At 46.8% G+C, this 20,980-nt stretch overlaps 1 protein-coding gene across 1 annotated transcript in view; it reads left to right on the top strand.

Annotated features, from left to right (window-relative positions):
- Positions 1–20,980, top strand: part of ITGB3 (integrin subunit beta 3) — a 417,587-nt gene that overhangs the window by 136,266 nt on the left and 260,341 nt on the right. The window contains exons 8-10 of the mRNA XM_086923834.1: positions 4,400–4,489; positions 8,927–9,061; positions 16,119–16,548. Coding sequence (XP_086779960.1) covers positions 4,400–4,489; positions 8,927–9,061; positions 16,119–16,548 — 655 coding nt within the window. The remainder of the gene's footprint in view (positions 1–4,399; positions 4,490–8,926; positions 9,062–16,118; positions 16,549–20,980) is intronic.

The raw sequence follows: 20,980 nt of genomic DNA, 5'->3' as shown, positions 1-20,980 counted from the left end.
GAAAAAAAAATGTTAAGTACCTGCAGGATTGCACTCAACCAAAGAAAACTAGCTACATATAGGAAGGTCCAAGCCGCAGAAGGCCAGAAGGAGGCGCTGACCAATAAGAAGTAAGGAAACAGAAGTGACATGCAGGCCAACCAATGGGAAGTAATGGGAAGTAGTGGGAAGGCTGCAACCCCGTTTTGAAGCTTTTGTTTGTTAAAAGATTTTGCCGTCAGTATATACGCTATTTTAGGCAAAAGCTATAAAGCAGAGTTGCTTTTAGAAACTCTGTTCGGAGCCGGCCAAGAAATTGTTCTTAAGGTTAACCCGCCGAGGACCCAACATGGCGGCCGCCCGTTACCAGCTCGGGCTACAGAACAACAAGGAAGAGGAGCGGAGACCGGGGGCGAGTCGGACAGGCAGGCGCTATTCACCCGAGCCGATGTATAGCTCCTACCGCGTCCCCCGCTGCCACCTCGTTGCTGGTGTCTGTGGAGCGGCGCTGGCTAACTGCTATCGATCCCTGCCGGGGACCCAACATGGCGGACGCCCGCTACCAGCCCGGGCTAAAGAACAACAAGGAAGAGGAGCGGAGACCGGGGGCGAGTCGGACAGGCGCTGATCACCTGAGCGGTATGTAGGGCTCCCACTGCGTCCCCCGCTGCCACCCGCTGTCACCCGCCGAGACTCTGAGGGCACTCCAGGGGCACACCAGTAAAGGGCCGGTGATTGACGGCGGCGCCCCTGCTGATGACGGCGCCGCCTTGAAACCTTCCCACCGACCTGATCCGGGGGCCATACACCCCTCTCTCCGCCACAGACGGGCCTGTGCCCGAGGGCAGAGATGTGCCCCCCCCTTCCCCCTTGCTGACCACGCTGTTTAGCGCCAACGGTGCCTGACTTCAAGATGGCGCCCTTGGGGACACGCTTTCTATGACCGGCAGACGCAGGCTACGGGAACACGAACGCAGAGGATAGTGCCCTGGTGGACTCTGGAGAACTTTTTCGTTGGACTAGTCCCTCCCTCCATACCCTGCATCCTACCCACCCTTCCTCTATACTGTGAATGCTGCTGTTTTTTCTTGGACAGTTTTCGCTGGACTCTAGCCCTTCCCTCCAGACCTTTGCATCCCACCCACCCCTCCTCTATGCTGGTACTCGTGTAGTGTTTGCAGCGGTCCTTTGCACTCTCTACCACCCCTATATTACCCGTAGAGTGTTTCCAGTCACATCCCTCATGTCAAGATAGAAGATAACTCTAACGACTAGTATCCTATTTGATTTTTAGATTGTATCCATGTGTATCCCCTCCCTGTGTTTGGAATTATAGCTTTAACGACTAATCGCCTGTGGAACTGTTGGAATATAGCCAGGTGTATCCCTTCCCCCGTGTGAAGAGATAACCCTATCCACTAGAGCAAAAAGAAATGTGTTCCTGAAATGTGTAACGTAACTGATTCTATGTAAAGCGCCTTGTAAAGGGGCAGCTGAAATTCCAGGAGCCTAGTCCCGACAGCTCGACGACTTCGGAGGGCTGGAAGAGGTCCCCCGCTACACGGCGGAGGAGGGCACTGGACATCGAATGCTGTCTTATGTAAAGCGCTCTGATAACCTAATCGGTTCAAGATCCTGAAATGTGCAACGTAACTGATTCTATGTAAACTGCTGTGATAACATGTAACGGAACTGGTGCTATGTAAAGCGCTCTGATAACCTAATCGGTTCAAGTTCGCGCTATAGAAAACTCTAAAAATAAATAAATAAATAATTGGCCCATACCCTGACAGTGCACTTCAGAATAACTTCCCAGCAGGGAAATCTGTGTGCCACGTCTGCCTGCCAGGACCTGGCAGGCACATACAAGCTCCCCTGCTGGAAAAGTTGCTTTGACTGCAAGGTGGGCATCCATTATAATTAACTTAAAGGAAATGCCATAAGGTAATTCTATTATCTGTCCGCTGAAAGTTCTAGGAGCCGGGTGGCAAAAGAATTCCTCATTGCCTGCATTCCTCAATGCCTTGAATGAGGAAGGTTTGTTTGTGAGGGTCATTTCACCTGTATTCCTGACTTTTTTCAATTCTAAAAACATGGAAATGCCAACAGTTTTTCATCTGCTTACCACAAACTGAACAATGGCTCTCGCCTTTGTTACTTACTGGCTTTGCCAATTATTTTTAGCCATAATGCACAGCATCCCACAAAGAACAAAAAAAAATGTATGCCGCTGGCTTCATTATTTTGTAGGAGAGCGCACCATGCATGCACACACCTTCAAAATTAATCAGGTGCTTGTTTTCTGGTACGTTACAGATGTGAGTTGGATCGATAACTAAAAAGAAATAACCAAACAACAGAGTTAGATTTTTGTTTTTTAATATAGTCGTATCTACGTGTTGGCTTTAGTAACAGATAAGTGGTGGCACTCTATTCTTTGTCATAAACAAGGTATACATGTTACAGGAGGCCAGCCTATGTTAATGGTGATGTTTGCGCAGTAGGCAAGCAGTAGGCAGGCAGTAAATCAACTTTCTGAAATGTGACGCATGACGCAGAGCTTACCATTCTAAAACCCTTCACTGTCATTGTAGTCTATGGTTGTACCCACTATAGGCCAATGATGCTTTCAGCTGTGGATTCTTCCCGAATCCCGCTTAGAGCAATTTTTTCCTCCAAAGTTGATGCCACATGCAGTGCAAGACAGTGGGCAAGCACACATTTAAATTTCTGAAGTTGTCGCGCTGTACAGTTTGCACTTTACAGTAACTGTTGAACATATTAATGCAGTAAAATATGGGGCAGTTTTTAATCTGTTTAATAGTTCAAGACTATACGTTCCCACTGCTTTATAAGCCTTGTTTTATCACTAAATGAATTTGCTTTAAAAAAATACACCATTTGCCAATCTTTTTAAATTGTTTTCTTAGGAGGAGAACCCACCCTGATCCCCACGTTTGTCGCTCGCTATATAAAAGTCCTACCCAACATTTACACCCCACCACTTTTAAATGTCATCAGTAGCCACTGGACTACTTAGAATCAATGCAATAGATTTGTAAACCAGCCTGCATCTAAATAAAGAACCTGATACATTCCTACAGACCCTGAAAAGCGCCTTTTCTCAGAAGCATGAAATTGTTTGAAGATGTAACAAAACACCATTTCATTTTGTACGGCCTCTAACCATGATGTTTCAAAACTAAAACTTGCAAAGCTGGCAAGTATCACACTGCAAATGTTGGAGACAAGCAGATGTTTATTGCATTTTTTGTGAGTCTCTGCAGCCAGGGGGCTGGTCACCCAGTGGCGTCAATGATCAACCAAGGTTTGTAGCAGGTATTTTTTTGTTTATATATTAACTCCCCGGCTCCCCTCCCCATTTAGGCGCCACTCATCACTGGGGGTGTACCCAGCCTCTGAGAAGTAAAGTGGTGGCTTCAAATTACATAGAGTGCCTGTTTACTGAAATAATACAATGGCTTCCCTTCACCTTCCACACAAGGAGCGGGAGGTGTTCGTGGGCACGAGCAAAGAGCCTTTATTTACTGTTGAGTTAAAAACAAATCCCTGTCAGCCATTCATCCTTATCACTGAGAGAGGAAGTGGTATTGCCCAAAGAAAGGTCATTGTATACTCGTGTGTCACCACTAATGTGAGTTCCCATAGGCTTTTACACACCACGCTCAGTGCAATGGAGGTGCACATCCACTTAAAAGTAATTGCAGCAGATCACGGATGCTGCTCATAATTCCCTGATCCTTTTTAAAAAGCCAGTCTTAATGAAATTAAATTATGAGGTTGATTGAAATCCATGCTCTCTATTACATTTAAAGGGGCACAAGTTCCTAGAATAAATGAGTAAAACTTTGGCACCGTGAACGCCAATCTTACAGAAAGTGATATGTTTTGCTACGCTAAATATAGAGCAAGGTGTTTCTACTTTGCTGAACATTTGGGTAGTCAAAGGAGAGAGCTACTGGCACACAATTTGTCACCACAGTTGCCGTCAATAGGCTGGCCATCAAGATTTTTAATCTGAAGCCAATTCATGTTCTTTAGACCCGAATATGTTGCATCTAACCCTTTTGTTAGGACTATAATAACCGAATGAGACTCCCTACCTTAAAGAAAGGCCATGGTGGCACCAAACTCCATCCAACCCCAGGTGATCGAGGACTGGCACTAATAGTGCCCTTGAGCTGATAGCTGCCTCTGAATCCCCACACTAAGGTCCACAGCTGGTGAAGTTATGGTGGTTTGGACACAACGAGTGCTGGTGTCGTTGGAGAACAATTTAACGGTGTTGTTCAGATGGTTGATGGTGCTGTTGGAGTAAATGAAATCTGGAAGCATTGAAGCGGTGGCGAAAGATAATGTGTAACAAAATGTCCTTCTTGCACATTCCTTTCCAATCCAGAAATACAGCGAGCTGATCCCTGGGACCACCGTGGGCGTCCTGTCGCAGGACTCGAGCAACGTCATACAGCTGATCGTGGACTCCTACGAGGTGAGTTGCATCTTGCACCCGGCCTCCTAGGCCCAACAGGCCCTGCCTCCACTTTAACTCAACCGTGGAAGAAACAATACATGTCAGGGATGTGAAAATGTGCTGACATTCTATTTATGGAGTTATATTTCTGGGTTTTTTCTATGTGGCAAATAACACAAGGTAATTGTAGCAAATAGATGAACAGCTTTGTCAAAGTAGGTATGTCCAAGCTCTAATTTTTCTTATAGGGAATGAAGGAAACATGAACATTCAATGGCAATATAAGAGACCCAGGATTGTTAACCCACAACATTCTGATTTTATAGAAACCTCTCCAAAGCATACCAGCACTAATGTAAGTGCAGAAACACGGGAACATCTCCCACAATAATGTCCACATATCTTGCCCTTGGTATGGTCTCTTTTGGCTTTTTATGGCCCTTGGGTTTCGGGATATTTAACCACTTCAGGTCATTGAAAATGTGAAATTCACACTCTCTCCTTCCGTCACAACTCGCAGTTCATAATAAATACTTCATTTATTTTCTTAACGAAATTGCTGTGAAGGCCACATTCTAGCGTGAGCAAGCACACGGTGCAATACAGTGCAGGTTTGCCACAAAGCATGAGACCAGGGTCCACGGATTTGCCTACCCTACCAGAATCATGTTCTTGAGTTCCTAGACCTGGAAGAATTTGGGCTGACGTCGCTATGTTTATAAAAAAACAGGCCCAGCTCTCCCTGTAGGTGGGTACCAGCACCCTTGGAGGTGAGCTATGGGCAGGAGAAACAGACAGAGGATGAGGAGGTTCTCTCTGGCACCTGGTGTAGGAGGCCGCCATTCGGTTTCCTGGCCCCACAAGTCCTCCTCTGATCCCACCTGTGTTTATTTCTGGTGGTGGATTTGTGAGGTTGTGTAGAATCGCCTGCCAGAAATCTCTAGCTGTATAAGTGTGGATGCCACCAACAATAAGAAATGTAATTCTGCATGTCATATAAAGGTAATACTTTAAAATATAGCATGACGAGCTAGATGAAGGAAGCATCCTAAAATAGGATTGCGACTGGGTACCAATTCGGTATTTGGAAGGGGCTTGTTTTTGACGTCCCTTCCAAATACTGAATTAGTCACAAATCCGAAGTTACAGACTCCCAAGTTGGGGCGTGGGGGGATACCTTATTCACAAAAGGGAAGAGGTCCCCTTTGGGCCCCTTTGTGTATTGGGGCCCAACTTTCAGGAGGAGTATGGAGTGGTCCAAGAGAGCACGGCCAACTCTAAAAAGTAAACTGCTTTTTTTTTAGAAAAAGAAGCACTGTTTCTTTAAAGAAAATGGGCTGCTTTAAAAAAAAGCTTTCTTTTTGAAGACAATCAATCATAATCCTTATTTTGCGAATCAACCTATTAATTCACAGGTCAGTTCTCGAAATAAAATCGCGATTGTAAAAAAGACTGGTGGCAATGTGCGACTGCTTTTGGTGTCCTGAATAATAGTACATGTGCGCCTATGTTTGGTAGCCTTTTGAATGATGCTACACCTGGCGCTACAACCATCCCTGAGATGTGCATGTTGTGTGTGATATCCAGCTTCTGGCATTGGCTTCCATGGCCTTTGTGTAATTGTGGGGGTGAGTGAGTGAGTGGACCCAGATTCAGACTATAATCATAGGCAGGTGCAGGAGACCTATGATTGCTGTATCCAGGAGTGTTCATTCAGTAGCTAGTCTCTTACAAAGGCGTCCTTATTCAACATCAAGAAGAAAGAACCCTGTCTTTGTGTTAACCTTCAGGCCTGTACCCAGCCACTGCCCCACTTCCCTCATGCCCCGCAAACAGTGCCTAGTGCATGCTTTTAGCTACCCTCCGCATCAAGCTCTCACCTCTTTAAGGGCCTTATTCAGAGGTTGGCGGGATACTCTGTCCAAAGGGGGCAGAGATCTAGTTCAGCGTATTACAAGTGCCCTAAGCTATAGCGCACTACTTGTAATGCGGCAGACGGGACACTAGCACTCTTTTCCTTAGTATGGACGAGCTAAAGTCAGAGGGCCTCATGTATGAAGTTTGCTGTAGAGAAGCGCAAGGCCTTCCTGCTGCGCTTCCCTACAGCAAAAGAAAAGGGCAGGAATGCGCTGTATCTATAAGGTACGGCGCATTCTTGTCCTTTTCCCCAGCGCCGGCGCACAATGGCTGCCTGCGCCAGCGTAGGCACCTTTGCACAATGGTGCTGGGGTGCCAGCCTTGCGGGGTGATTATTTTTTTACAGGAAGGGAAACCTCTCTGTACAAAAATAATCACAGAGGCTTTTCCTCTTTCTATATGTGCTGCAGAATGCAGTACTCATAAAAAAAGGAAAAAACAAGGAGAAATAAAGATATTTCTCCCCGTTGCGCCTCGCTTACGCCTCCACTGGGGAGGCGTAAGCTTTTGGTACTGCCTTAGATTCACAATTTCTCGTAAATCTGGGACAGTGTCAAAAGGCCATGGATGTTGCTGGGAACACCCCGCGCAACACCCATTGCACGCCCCTTTAACGCAGGACACTGCGTTTAAGGGACTGATATTTATCAGGCAGCAGTACGCAAAAAAAAGTGGCTTAGTGCAGCCTGATAAATATCATGCCGGCTTCTGCACCACCGAACTTCACAAGAAGTGAAGTTTCGATGGCGCAAGGGGCCTCAAAAATGAGGCCTGAGTCTCTAGGAACGTGTTTGTCCATTGGAACTGAATTGGAGCTGGTATGGTAGCGAGGGGCAGTTACACCTATGATGGGTGCGAAATCTATCAGAATCCATGCCTTTGTCCCTGTGCAGAAGATTTGTTTCTATGTGTGCATTGCATGCTCACCGATAATGGCCACTCAAGTAGGGAACACTCTATGGGGCAGAAGTCCGATGGGCATCATGTACGGAGAGGCAGGCATAGCAACATCCCTAACTTGCCCCTTGGTAAATCTGACACTGCCCTTGCTGCTTTTGTGTCAGTAGTCATAAAAACGGCAAAGACACTTAACCCCTTAAGCGCTGATGTCGGCCAACGCTCGCCGCGAGCACTACCTTGCCAGTGCTGCGCACGACCGTTGGCCGACGGGCCAGCGCTCATTATTCGAACGTTCAGCACTGGGTGCTGAACGTTCGACGCAGCTAAGGTGTTAAAGTTAATCTCGCTCTAAGATCATTGTTTCCTTTCATTTGCATACAGTGGGTATAAATTAATCTCATTTATAGAGTGTGTTGTTGTTCTGGAATTCTGGCCCTCCTGGGCCTAGGTTGGATACTCCCTCACCCTAACCTTGCATCAGCAGTAGGTGGCGAATTAGTCTGTAGAGGTACAACGTTAGGATCCCAGCAACACAATTTAATCGTTCATCCTTCCTAGTTTGGTAAGTGGAGTGACCTTTACATTTAGTAATAGTAAAACCTGTTACTTCCAACGCTTCGAGATGGCAAATACTGCAGAACTGAGTGACCGGTAAAAAGCAAGGTGGTATTATTACTTCAACTGCTCTTACTCAGGGACCAGGTTTTTGCTGTGGGTGATGAAGCCATCACCCATGAGGCAGATTTATTGTTTTGTGGTGAAAAATAAATGGTGCCGTTGAATTGGTGGAATTTTGGTCACTCCATGTTACCCTTTAATGTGGAGTTTCAGCCAAATTTTCGCCAATCGGCGTGTGTTGAAATTTTTCTCTGATGAGGCTCCAGTAAATGCGACCTGGTGAGTGAGATTTGGCGTCCCCTAGCACGATTTTCTAATGAGGGTGGTCGTGAGCAGTCGCGGTAAGAGGGCTGCTGTTTGAGTAGATTTGCTGCCACTCAAGTAGATTTTCTACTCAAACAGCAGCAATATCAACTCGAGTGGCCATGCTCTCTTGTGCAACCTGTGGTGCCATGTGTGCTTATTTGTCAGCACTGCTCGCGCTACCCTACTAAATTGCAGTGCGAGTAGCGTGAGCTGCATATTTGTCACCCATTGGCGGAACTCTATGGAATCGGCTGATTTTTTTTTTAAACGTCGCGGAATTCTATGTAGTGAAATCTCGCAAATTCCATCCACCCCTAGTGAAAAATTCTTGTTGTTGTTTTGCCCTAGATACATTGGCTCGACTGTTATCTCATAAATCACTGCAGATTGGAGACTTTATGCCGCTTGCTTCTACTTCTTGGAAATGTAATCTGAACCTGACACTAGGGATTTCCACCTAAAACTAACACATTTTTGGAACATTCTATAGAAAATTTGCACAATTAAATTTCTATGTGAATATTGAATTGAAGAAAACATATGCAGTAATGCTTGAATGATCCCAGGTTATTAATATATTTTATTTCCTAATGATTTAGGAATGGCGTGTAAATTTCTATGGAAAAATGCAATTGTATTTCACAAGATGGGACCAGTCCAGCCTGTTGTGCCTTTGCCTCTAAAGCTATCTCCTTTGCTGTCTCACATTCTTAGAAAATTCGCTCCAAGGTTGAGCTGGAAGTCCAAGACCTACCGGAGGAGCTGTCGCTGTCCTTTAACGCCACCTGCCAGAACAACGAGGTGATCCCGGGGCTGAAGTCCTGCACCGGACTCAAGATAGGTGACACAGTAAGTAGCACTCCCTGAAAAGTCTCGCTGGCTTAAGTCCTAAGACTAGTGACCCTAGCATGATATTAGGAAAGACCCTGAGAGGTCTGGATGGGCTGCTAATGGTTGGGCAAAGTAAGATACGTCACGTCACAGAGAATTGACAAGGGCAGAAAGAGGCAAAATAATCCAAACCAATTCAGAAGGAACGAGGGAGAGAAGGAAGAGAGTGACGTGTGCGTGTGTAATGTTAGAGAGAAGGAGATTTCAAACCTATGTTATGGACAAGGGGAGAGCTGGGCGCCAAAGGAGAAAATTAGGCCTAACCTCTTTGCTGTAGGGAACTACAAATGGGATCAAATTGAGACCAGGGAGGTTTTCTGTTTGCATGAAGTTGATGAAAGAAGTAGGAGATGTACATTGAATAAAGCCCAAAAATGTATGACCCTCGTGGTGGCTCGGGAAATCTGTTCACATATGTTCAAGAACTAGGAAGATGGTGCATGGGTGGAGGAGCACGGCCGAGCAGCAGCCATGATGAGTTGCTTTCTGCCTCTAGTGCCTCGAGACATTTACTTAGAAGTGTGATTTATATGTGTAATCATTCAGTCTGTGATTCATCATAAAATGCGTTAAATAATGAAATTCTGTATGTAAAGCCTGAACCCAACAGTATGTGGTGTTCCCTTTGGTGGTCAGGGCCGGACTGGCCATAGCGGGCACCAGGCATTTTCCCGGTGGGCTGGAGGGGGGCGGGCGATTTTTGACCTGTGGGGGCGGTTTTGTTACTGGGGGCCAGTTTTGCAGCAGTGCTGCAATATCGGCCCCCTGTAACAAAAGCGGCACTAGCCCCCAAATACCCCCAACCCCCAGAGGCAGATCGACCGAAATGCCAGGGCTAGTTTCAACTAGTATTTTGTTATTGCTCTTTCTCATCACTCCTATACCCTCACCTTCTAAGATGAGACAACATGGCCAAAACTGGTCTGGGTTCAGAGGATGAGGTTGGGCCTGTAGCCAGGTAAGGCCCAAGGGAGAGATGAGAGCCCAGACTTGGGTGTGCAGTCAGGGTGAAGATCCTATGGGCGGTCATCAGTTGCAGACCTATCAGATGGTTCCCTATCCAATCAGATCGTTCTCTTGCAGACCCTAAAGCCACTATGGTGTTTGCACAAGCCCTCAATATCTGAGACCCTGGATGAACACCCCCACCAGGTGCAATACCCCCGCTTCCCGGTCTAAGCTCACAATTCGCAGTGAAGACCCCTTCCAACCCTTTCTTTAGCTTCCTTCGTGGATACTCAAGGGTGTCACCTGCATTGGGACGGTGCTACTCAGCTCATCTCTTACAGCTTCCCTGGAAAAAGTAATTCTCTCCCATAGCAGAAGCCAACTGAGGGCTTTGTGCAGCCCCCCCGCCCCCCCATAAGTGCATAAGCGCTAGATTAATGACCTTTAACACGACCTACCATTTTTGGTTAAAAATTCACCGCAAACAGTGGAATTCGTTCACTTGTGTGCCAGAATGCTTATTGCCGCAGGAGCCATTGTTTCTGCGATAGAGCACATTCTGAAAGCTAGCAAATGGGTGCGATGACCAGTTTTGAGGTCACTGAGGCCAAAGGTCAAACACTTTACCTTAAGGAACAGATTTCCGATAACGTAGGAGGAATTATCAGGTCGCAGGCAGCAGGTCTGTAACTGTTCTCCTTCTTGAAAGCGCTTTTTTTTTAATTTATGGAGCTGTAAAGATGTAAAATGTTACCCACGCCCTGACGCCATACACTCAGAAACGTATGCAAACACTGACACACCTCAGCCCAGAATGCGGATTCTTGCCTGCAGAAAGAATTTGGGATTATTTGGGCTGATGACGAAATTGTGCCTGTTAACATTTCCCTTTCTAAGATCAATGATCGCTTATGTGCAAATTAGTTAATGTTTTTCATGATTTGCTAAAAATGTAATAAAATAACAGTAGGTAAAGATATTACGTACCAGAAAGCAGAACTCCCTGAGGTATATGATCACAGCAGAGGGGAGACAAAGTGACAAAGTAAATAATAAAGTGTATCTTCTTTTGACGTTTTTCAAACCAGAAAAGGTCAAAAGAACATTCTATATTAGGGTATATGAAAGTACATGGTTCCATAGACAGTGTTATTTTGTAATAAGGCTCTTCCAGCCAGGCTGGAATAGCACTTCTCTGTGATGCACGTATCGTTCCATCTTGATGTCATCTGGAGTGGCACCATTGACAGTTGGCCCAGCTGTGTCTGGCAGGGATCGTTTGGGGTTTCTCTGACAAATAAACTACTTCTGAAAGACTTACTTCTACTTGTGTCCAGAATTAAACTACAACAGACAGTCTTACCTCGCTCGACCTCCCTGAACGAGGAGTGTTCTCACCCATAGAAATCCTTGTGCTTGTCAGAAGTGACGGCAGACATCATCTTCAGATTTGGGATACGTATCCCTTGGCTCGGAGTGCGATTATTTGTTGCCCTGGCATTTGAGAGGACCTGAGCTCAGACCGCAGGTCCCTACCTCATTCTTTCATTGGCCAAGTCTTACTAAAGGTTCAGCCGATGAGAGGATGAGGTGGAAAGTAAGCGCATCTAGTTGCTGGCTGCCGCCTCCGCTCCACAACCCGCAGCTGTCCCCTGTATCCTCTGTGTGCTGCGGCTCACACTTCCCTTTGTATTGGGGGCTGCGAATTTGCTCAACTTAGCCATGGTGAGACCTTTCACCAGGTGGCTGCTGGCCTTGGGAACACTCTGTTTAAGTATTACTTCCAATGTGGCTCTTCTAGCTTTGGTGCCTCAGAAGTATTCTTAGATGTCTGATGCCACATTAGTTTCTCTTGAACACCTCCTTGAGATGCTACCTGTGATCTATTTTAAGACTGTATACCATACGTGATTGCTGCTGGATAAGTGATAAACAATAGGCTAATCAACTGTAGATTAATTAGCACTCTCCCCGGCAGCTCCGCTTCCTTCTAAGCTTTGCCAAGGACAGAGTGCCTCCCCAGAGCAGGGTTCGCACCCGCAGCCCGCTCCTCTGCAGAGGTGAACAAAAGTGCTCCCTCCGCTACTTGATGCCTTCTTCTGCCTGCCTTTTCGTTCCCTCCCACTGCCCACAGGTATCTTCCCCTGGTGTATTTAATTTAATTTAATTTTATTTTATTCCCTGCAACCCGCCGATTTTTCCCGCTGCTGCTCCCCTGCGGTCCCTCCCCAGAACAATGCCCTCGCTTCCGCCTCCCCACCTCCAGTCCAGCCCTCTCCCCTACATAATGGCGGATACTGCGTGGTCGCGCAGCGGGCGCGCCTAAGGCAAGCCCATCTGTGCCCGTCCGCGACCCGACCGTGGCCAGCACCAGGAACCCTCCGGGACTCTGCAGATACATCTCCGTGGTCCTCAACGCACTCCACCCCGGAAGACACAACGACTGTCACAGAGCAACACCGAACACCACCCAAGGACAGTTCTCCTGCATACATTGCTGATGATCCTTCACCATCGATCGCACCCCCAAGACCGCCAAAAATTCGTCAGACGTCCACACTGCTGGAGCCCTCACATGCATCCTCCTCAACATACGCTTCCTACACAGAAACGCTTTAGAGATCGGGGACCTGCTCGACACCCTTTCGCCGGACATCACCTTCCTCACTGAAACCTGGACAAACGCCACCTCCGGCCCTGACATGGCCACCGCCATCCCTGACGGATACAAGATCCAGAGAAGGAGGCGGACTCACCATCGCCCACAAGACCCCCCTTCGACTCTCCACCTCCAACATGAGCGACCCCCCACTCCAACACAGAACACCTCCACTTCCAGATCCAGACCAACCCCAGGACCATGCTACGGGGCACCCTCGCCTACAGATCACCCGGACGGCGCACTCAGTCCGCAACCACCATCGCCGATCTCGTCTCACCCCACACCATCACATCCATGGACTACATTCTACTCGAAGACCTCAATTTCCACCTCGACAACAGCAGCGACCCTGACTCCATCACCCTCCTCGACAACCTCTCCAACCTAGGACTGAAGCAGTTCGTCACCACCCCCATGCACAGAGCCGGACACACCCTCTACCCCATCTTCACAGGAGGGACAACCATCCAGTCCAGCCATACCTCACAGCCCCCCTGGAAGGACCACCACTGAGTACACTTCACCTTCAACACTTCCACTGGACCCAATCCCCCGTCACGCCCACCTCGTAGGAACTGGAGTAAGATCACAGAGGAGCACCTTAACACCACCCTCCTCCTAGACCCACTGTGCGCCATGACCGACGCCAACTCCGCAGCCAAGGAATTTCACCACTGGATCTCCAGCTGCGCCGACAAGATCACACCCCTCTGCCACCCCGGCAAACAACGACCACCTGAAAGCCGCCTGGTTCACCACCGAACTCCAAGTAGCCAGGCACTCCTGCAGACGACTCGAGAAAACCTGGCGAAAGCAGAAAAACACAGAAGACCTTAACAGCTACCGGGACTCCCTGAAAGAATACCACCAACACTTAAGAAACACCAAGCGGACTTTCATCAAGAACAAGATCCACACCAACGCGACCAACACTAAAGAAATCTTTATCTTCATTCAACAATTCACCAAACCCCCCAGCGAAGCCACGGACATCACACATCCCAGGAACTCTGCAACCAGCTAAGCCCCTTCTTCCATTTGAAGATCAAGGCCCTCTACGACAATTTCAGCAAACAGACGACGGAAAGCCCCCTCTTGCCACCACCACCGACACAGAGCTGATCATCACAAGCTAGAATCCGGACACCGTCAAACACACCACCGCGACCATGAAGAATACCCACTCAGGAGCCCCAACAGAGCCCTGCCCACTGCACATCTACCACAGGGTCGCCGCCACCATCACACCCGAACTAGGACGTACCATCAATGCCTCTTTCGAATCTGGTATCTTCCCCGATGACCGGAAGCGGGCGGAGGTCAAACCCCTCCTCAAGAAGCCGACCCGACAGACCTGAAAAACTACTGGCCCATCTCTCTCCTCCCTTTCGCAGCCAAAGTCACAGAGAGACTCATAAACACCCAGCTGACCGCTTTCATCGAAGAGAACTCCATCCTAGACGCGTCCCAGTCCGGATTCCACAGCAACCACAGCAAGGAGACGGCCCTCCTTGCGGCCACCGATGACATTCGCATGCTACTAGACCAGGGGCACACCGCGGCCCTCATCCTACTGGACCTCTCCGCGTGCTTTGACACCGTTTCACATCGTACTCTCGCAGCCAGACTCCACAACGTTGGGATATGAGGAACCGCCCTCTCCTGGATCCAATCCTTTCTCTCCGGAAGAACCCAGAGGATCAGACTCCCTCCATTCGTCTCCAAACCCACACAGATCAACTGCGGAGTACCCCAAGGATCATCGCTCAGCCCCACGCTCTTCAACATCTACATGACCCCCCTCACCGCCATCGTCCGACAACACAGGCTTAGCATAGTATCATACGCCGACGACACCCAGTTCATCCTCTCCCTCACAAAGAACCCTGAAGACACCAGACACTGCTTCCAGGAAGGAATGAGGGACGTAGCCGCCTAGATGAAAAGCAGCTGCCTGAAGCTCAACTCGGAGAAGACCAAAGTCATCATCCTCGGACCGTCCACCTCCACCTGGGACAACACCTAGTGGCCCCCCACTCTCGAGAGTCTGCCCACCCCAACAGACCACGCATGGAAACTCTGCATCATTCTCAAATTCTCTCTCACCATGACCCGCCTGATCAACTCCATCGCCTCCACCAGCTTCAACTGCCTTTGGATCCTCTGCAAGACCTTCAAATGAATACCCCCAGAATGCAGAAAAACCATCACCCACGCTCTCATTACCAGCAGACTAGACTTCTGCAACACCCTCTACACCGGGATTAACAAAAGCCTTCTCCACAGGCTCCAAACCATCCAGAACGCCACAGCCAGACTCGTCCTCGGAACCCCACGGCACAAACACATGACCCAATACCTACAGGACCTCCAATGGCTACCCGTCCTGAAAAGAGTAACCTTCAAACTGCTCACCCACACCTACAAATCACTCCACAACATCGGACCCAAATACCTCAACGAGAGAGTCTCCTTCCACGTACCCAAGAGGAACCTTCGTTCCGCAGAATTCGCCCTCACAGAAACCCCCCGCATCTGCAGAACCAGAGCAGGCAGAAGAGCTTTCTCCTACATTGCAGCCAAAGCCTGGAACGAACTTCCTGTCAACATCAGATGCTCCCCCACCCTCCACACCTTCAGGAAGGACCTTAAGGCCTGGCTCTTAGACTGAACAAGAGCTGCCTTGAGACCCTCACAGGTGAGTAGCGCGCTTTATAAATCCCTGATTGATTGATTGATTGATTGATTGATTAATTGATTGATTGATTGGTGTGCAGCCTATGATAGCCGTAGGCACATTTTCATAGGTTGAGAGATTTATACCAAAATGTGGACAATAGAAGGATTTTTCCTGAAAAATCCCAAATTGTTAACTTTCATTTTTTGCACAGTTTAAATAGAAAAGTATATATTTATTAAAGAAAATGGTAAGCATAGAAGTAATTATAGTCTAGAAGAAATTGAATGATTTCCCTGGTTTTATACATGAAATTGCATCACTTCTTCTTCCAAATATGCATCTCAGTTGTTGAGCACAGTATGTCTGCATGCACTGTTTGTATGGCACAACCAAGGCCAAAAGGCAGCAAACAAAAAGGATGAAAGACAAAGATACAGTCAGTGAGTGATTGAAATGTTAGCTGTTTTCTGAGGGGTCGCGTATATTGGTATTGCATTATGATATAGTGTTTTTCAGCTTTTTAATAATTGAAGCAGGATTGGGGTAGCCTTGATAGATTCTAGGATTCCAGATCTTGTAAATTGTACCTTAGAATTTTAATCCTGGGTTAGATTGCCTAAACCATGTAAAGAAACATTTGAAAAAGAGACAGTAAAGGAGAAAGTGAGGGTGGTAGAGCTTCTGAAGAATGATTTGCCTTCAAATTTGACTTTCTCTGTTTATAGGTGAGCTTTCAAATTGAGGTAAAGGTGCGGGGCTGCCCCACAGAGAAGGAGAAGAGCTTCACCATCAAGCCATTGGGATTTAAAGATACCTTGACCATAAATGTCAAGTTTCATTGTGACTGCAACTGCCAGGAGACAGCAGAGGTCAACAGCTCCAGGTGCAACAACGGGAACGGCACCCTGGAGTGTGGTGTGTGCCGCTGCTACCAGGGCCGCCTGGGGCCGCACTGCGAATGCTCAGAAGAAGAGTACAGCCCGTCCCAGCAAGACCAGTGCAGCCCCAAGCAGGGCGGGCCCATCTGCAGCCGTCGCGGCGAGTGCATCTGCGGGCAGTGCGTGTGCCATACCAACGACTTTGGCAAGGTGTGGGGGAAGTACTGCGAGTGTGATGACTTCTCCTGTCTGAGGCACAAGGGAGAGATATGCTCAGGTGAGTTGATGATACCCATGTGCCATAGAGCTATGTGACCTGTTACTGAGCGGTGGTAAGCATACGTAATCATCAGTATATGTAAAGATTAATTCATAAAACAGCTCATCTGTGTATGTCAGGCTTAGTTTCAGGAAAATATAAGCATGGCAATTACAGGCAGGTGACATACATGCAGGGCTTTAAGTGGGATAAAAAAAACTAGGGGGGCTCTCAGAGGGGCATGGCCGATGTAATTAAGGGTTTGGCTTAAAAAATACATAAGCTAAAAATCTGTGCTTGTGATAGTGTGCCACCTGACTGGTATTTTGCTGCTTCTGTCATTGCATCCAGATATATTTCACAAGAAACATTACACCTACAACAAGCCAGGACTATTGCCTTTCTCAATGGTTGTTAGTTGCATAACATAAATAAGCAACAACTATGGCTTCGCTGTATATAATATCTAAAATGGTTCCGTTCTGAAATGATGAGACTCAAAGAACTGTAACTAGTCTCTTTGAAGTTACATCAAATGCAGTGAAGGAGGCGGTACTAATACAGAGTTAAGATATTTTTGTTTTCACCATGAGGATGAGGGCAAAAATGGATAGCCCAATAGTGATCGGTCTCGGCACGGCAGGACCCGGCCCACTTAAAGCCCTGCTTACATGATATGCATCGCCCGATGTGCTCGAAAAGTGGTATTGGAAAAGGACACGGTCATTATGTGTAGCTGCTGGTACATTTATTGCAATGGAAGAGCTTCCATATTCTCAAAGTACTCCAACGTCTGATCTATTGTTTGCGAGATGCTGAATTTTGGTTCTCATCTGTTCTGCTAGTCTTTCCGTTCTCATGCAGTAAGGATTGTAAGCTATAGTACCTTCTTTAAGTGTTCCTGTCCTTGTCTGTGCATACATATTTGACATTTGTTTTTATTTAAGTGTAATGTGCTGTAGGGCACACAAAGGCTGCTACATGATGCTGTCAGCACAAGAGAGAGGACCAAGCTGGAAGTGTTTAGTGGTAGTGTAGGACAAGAGAGGAAATATGAAGAGGTCCAGGGGAGAACAAGAATGTATTGAGTGAGTGTTACTTGTAACTACACTGAGTTGTCATCTTCAGTACTTTTCCTAAGAATCTGATAAAAACAGGAACCAGTTAGGAGAATTAAGAAATTTCACATATAGGCTGGATTTATTAGTAGACTATACCACTTTCCATCTGACAAAAGAAGAAGTAAGACGTTGAATGATATAGAAAAGATGAAATTATGGTGTAAGCAGGGCAGGTTCAATGCAACCAGCTCATGTACACAGGGAATTGAAGCCAGAAACGGGGCACGAGACCGATGGGGACGTTTGAAGGTCCCCAACAGTAAAGATTTCTAAGGGTACTCGCATTGAATGATACCAGAAAGACAAGCAATGCCAGAAGCCCATGGGGAAAACAAGAGAAAAGCTGCAAAGATGCAAAGCAAGAGTCATAGCGAGCAGATAAACAGGAGATAGACATTCCTAGTGAGGCCTCACTAACACTATTGTGTCCTGGAGGATGTAAAACCAAAATGGTTCTAGGGTTAAATCCCCAGTCCTATGGAACCAGGAAATAAATATGTGTATACATTAGAAGGTCATGTCAATGGCAGACCCAGGAAAGGAGAGTACCAAAATCACAATTCCCAAGCTAGGCAAGAAAATCAGCGAGTCATTGACATTGCTTCTGAATTTTCTTGACATTTTTCAGATTAATGTACAAGTGTAAAAATATAAAGACATTTTGCCGATTACCTCATCGTAAAGCAGGGGTGGCTCTAGGCTCATGGTGGCCCTGGGCAGGGAGCGTAGGCAGGGGGCCCCGGAAGAGGGGGTCCGGGCGGGGCGGAGCCCCCCCAGAGCTCAAGAGGGGGGGGTCAGAGCGTTAGGAAGTGGAACAGAGCCGGAGGCCGCCAAATCCCTGCCAGGGGCCGCCACGCAAATATTCTATTCTATTCTATAGTTTTGGTAGAGCGCAGACAGCTGCCCCAGCAATGAGGCGTCCCGGCGCTGAGAATCAATGTATGTATGTATGTATCCATTCTCAGAGGATTATTATATTAAGGATATATATTGGCGTGGAGGCCCCTGGGGTTTGGTGGCCCTGTGCAGGTGCACAGCTTGCACGTGCCTAAGGCCGCCCCTGCGTAAAGGCATCATCTGACACATAGAATGATATGGTGAAGACCCCTGATGCTGAATGTTATGTAGAAGGTTTACATTTTTTTTTAATTTTATTAGGGATTAAACACCAGACCTACAATTGACAATATCAGCATTTCTGAATAGTTTTAAATTGCTACATTAGCCGTAGGTTAATTAGCATTGCATTTTTATAAATCATGCATATAAACCGCAATTTGAAGCAATCTTGGGAGCTGTTGTGGGAGGAACAACATATAACACAGAGAACTTTGAAACACATAGTGGAGGGGAGGGACAAAGGGAGGGGGGATATTATGCAGAAGGTTAATTTATTGATCTAGGCTCTACAACTTAGAGTGATGAACAGGTTACAACGCCAGTTCTCTTCTTGCCCAATCCATTAGTTAGTAACTTGTGGATGGAAAAAAGCTGGCGATTTTTTAGGATTTTTAGAGAGTTGCTAATTATCCTATCTCTTACTTGAAGAAGTGGTATTTTTCAAATGTATATCATAGAAATGTTCTTGAAACTTGTTATTTAAAAGATTACTTGACTTGACAACAACCGAGCAGGGCCACCCAAGATATAAAACATATGGATGATTTTTTTCTATGAATACAGTATTATCACACTTGGTGTAATTAGAAGAGCAACTTGAGTATACTGTGTGTGCAGAAATTATTAATGCCATTAAATGTACTAAGTGTGGAAGTGAAACGGAAGAGCAGAGATAAGTGAGTCCACCTTTGGGGTGTGTTACTGGGGGGCTTACCATTTCGGGGTTACTGGGACATTCTGACTCTGCAAAATGTGTCAACCCACAACGTTGGCATGTGCCAACTCTGTTATGTGTCAGCCCTCTCTTCCGTTGTGTACACAAGCTCAACGGGATATACTTGGGAATTAATTGACGTTATAAATGCAAGAATTGGAAGCTCCACCAATAAGTGTGCACTGGCCACTCCGTCTGAGAGCAGTGCTCCCATGTTATATGCTGGGGCTCTTCCATAGGTGGGACCTTGACTCTCCCCAAATGATGTGCCATCCAAGTCTGGATAGGACTGTTCTCTCCCAAGTGTATCAGAGCAACGAATACCTCAACACAAACAGGGAACGAACGGTCAGAATTCACATTCTGGCAGTAACTCCGGCATCAGTCACACAAAATCAAATGCCTGCTACAAGGACCACACAATTCCACGCCCCAAAGAACAGCAGCTTCATACTGCGAAATCCCAAAGAAAACACCATCTCACCAGGCATAATACATCACACAAAACCACACAACACTCTATATAACCAATAGACATACGCCATCACTCTCTTCCATGATATTATACACAAATCGCAGAGAACACAACCTAATATGCTGGTGAAAACTATCAAGTATCCTCCACATGGATGAGGTGAGTTTCACACCAGAAAAGACAGCACACACACAATGCTAATTGATCCCCACACTTACAAATCATCCATTGATGCAGTCTTGGTTTCGGAAGTACATTTAAAGGTCTTACCATCACCACCTGATGGGATTCATAGCATGCACACTTGAGAACCACATGAACCACTACAGAGGACAACGAGGTGTTCTCCTTTACTTAAATCAGACTGCAAAACTTCAGGTGGATGATTGGAGAAGGTGTTATTGTACAGTCCATAGCAGAGACCTCACCCACTGAGTGGCTCCAACCGACTGCTACTCTTCAATCCCCAACATTCTCCCTGGCAGTGCCTACATCATTCCCTAGCAACAGGGATACCTAACAGATGCATGCATGTGAACACCACAGACAACCACTGCGAATTTGAATAATAGAATAATTTAATAATCTCCCTTAACGGGATGTCACATGAGCTGAACTCAGGAAAGCAGAGAACACAGGTTTCTCCAACCTATGGGTTAGGAGCCCAGTAGGGACAGTAAGGCTTCAGTAGAGTCACCTGGTGGGAACAGATCAATCAGTTGTAAGTACTGGCCAATGTAGTGCCTCATTCTGAGTTACTTGAAATTCCCAGTTTAGCCACTAACAGAAGTTGCTGGCCAAATCGGAATTCTGAATTTTGCTGTAATTCCACATGCGGTATTACCACGCTCTCTGGACTTTCCAAGGACATATTTTTCAGGCATAAACTGATGGAATATGTCAATAGAAACTTGTGGAACTACCCATTTCATATGGTGCAACTCATCAAATACACTCCTGTGCCACATCTGGAAATCATACCGGAAGTCCACCATTTGTAGTATTGAAAATGTGGCCCCA

This window comes from Lissotriton vulgaris, chromosome 5, assembly GCF_964263255.1.
Source record: "Lissotriton vulgaris chromosome 5, aLisVul1.2, whole genome shotgun sequence".
In the NCBI taxonomy this organism is placed as follows: Eukaryota; Metazoa; Chordata; class Amphibia; order Caudata; family Salamandridae; genus Lissotriton; species Lissotriton vulgaris.
Note: the sequence above shows the minus strand (reverse complement) of the source record. Positions and strands in the feature narration are given on the sequence as shown.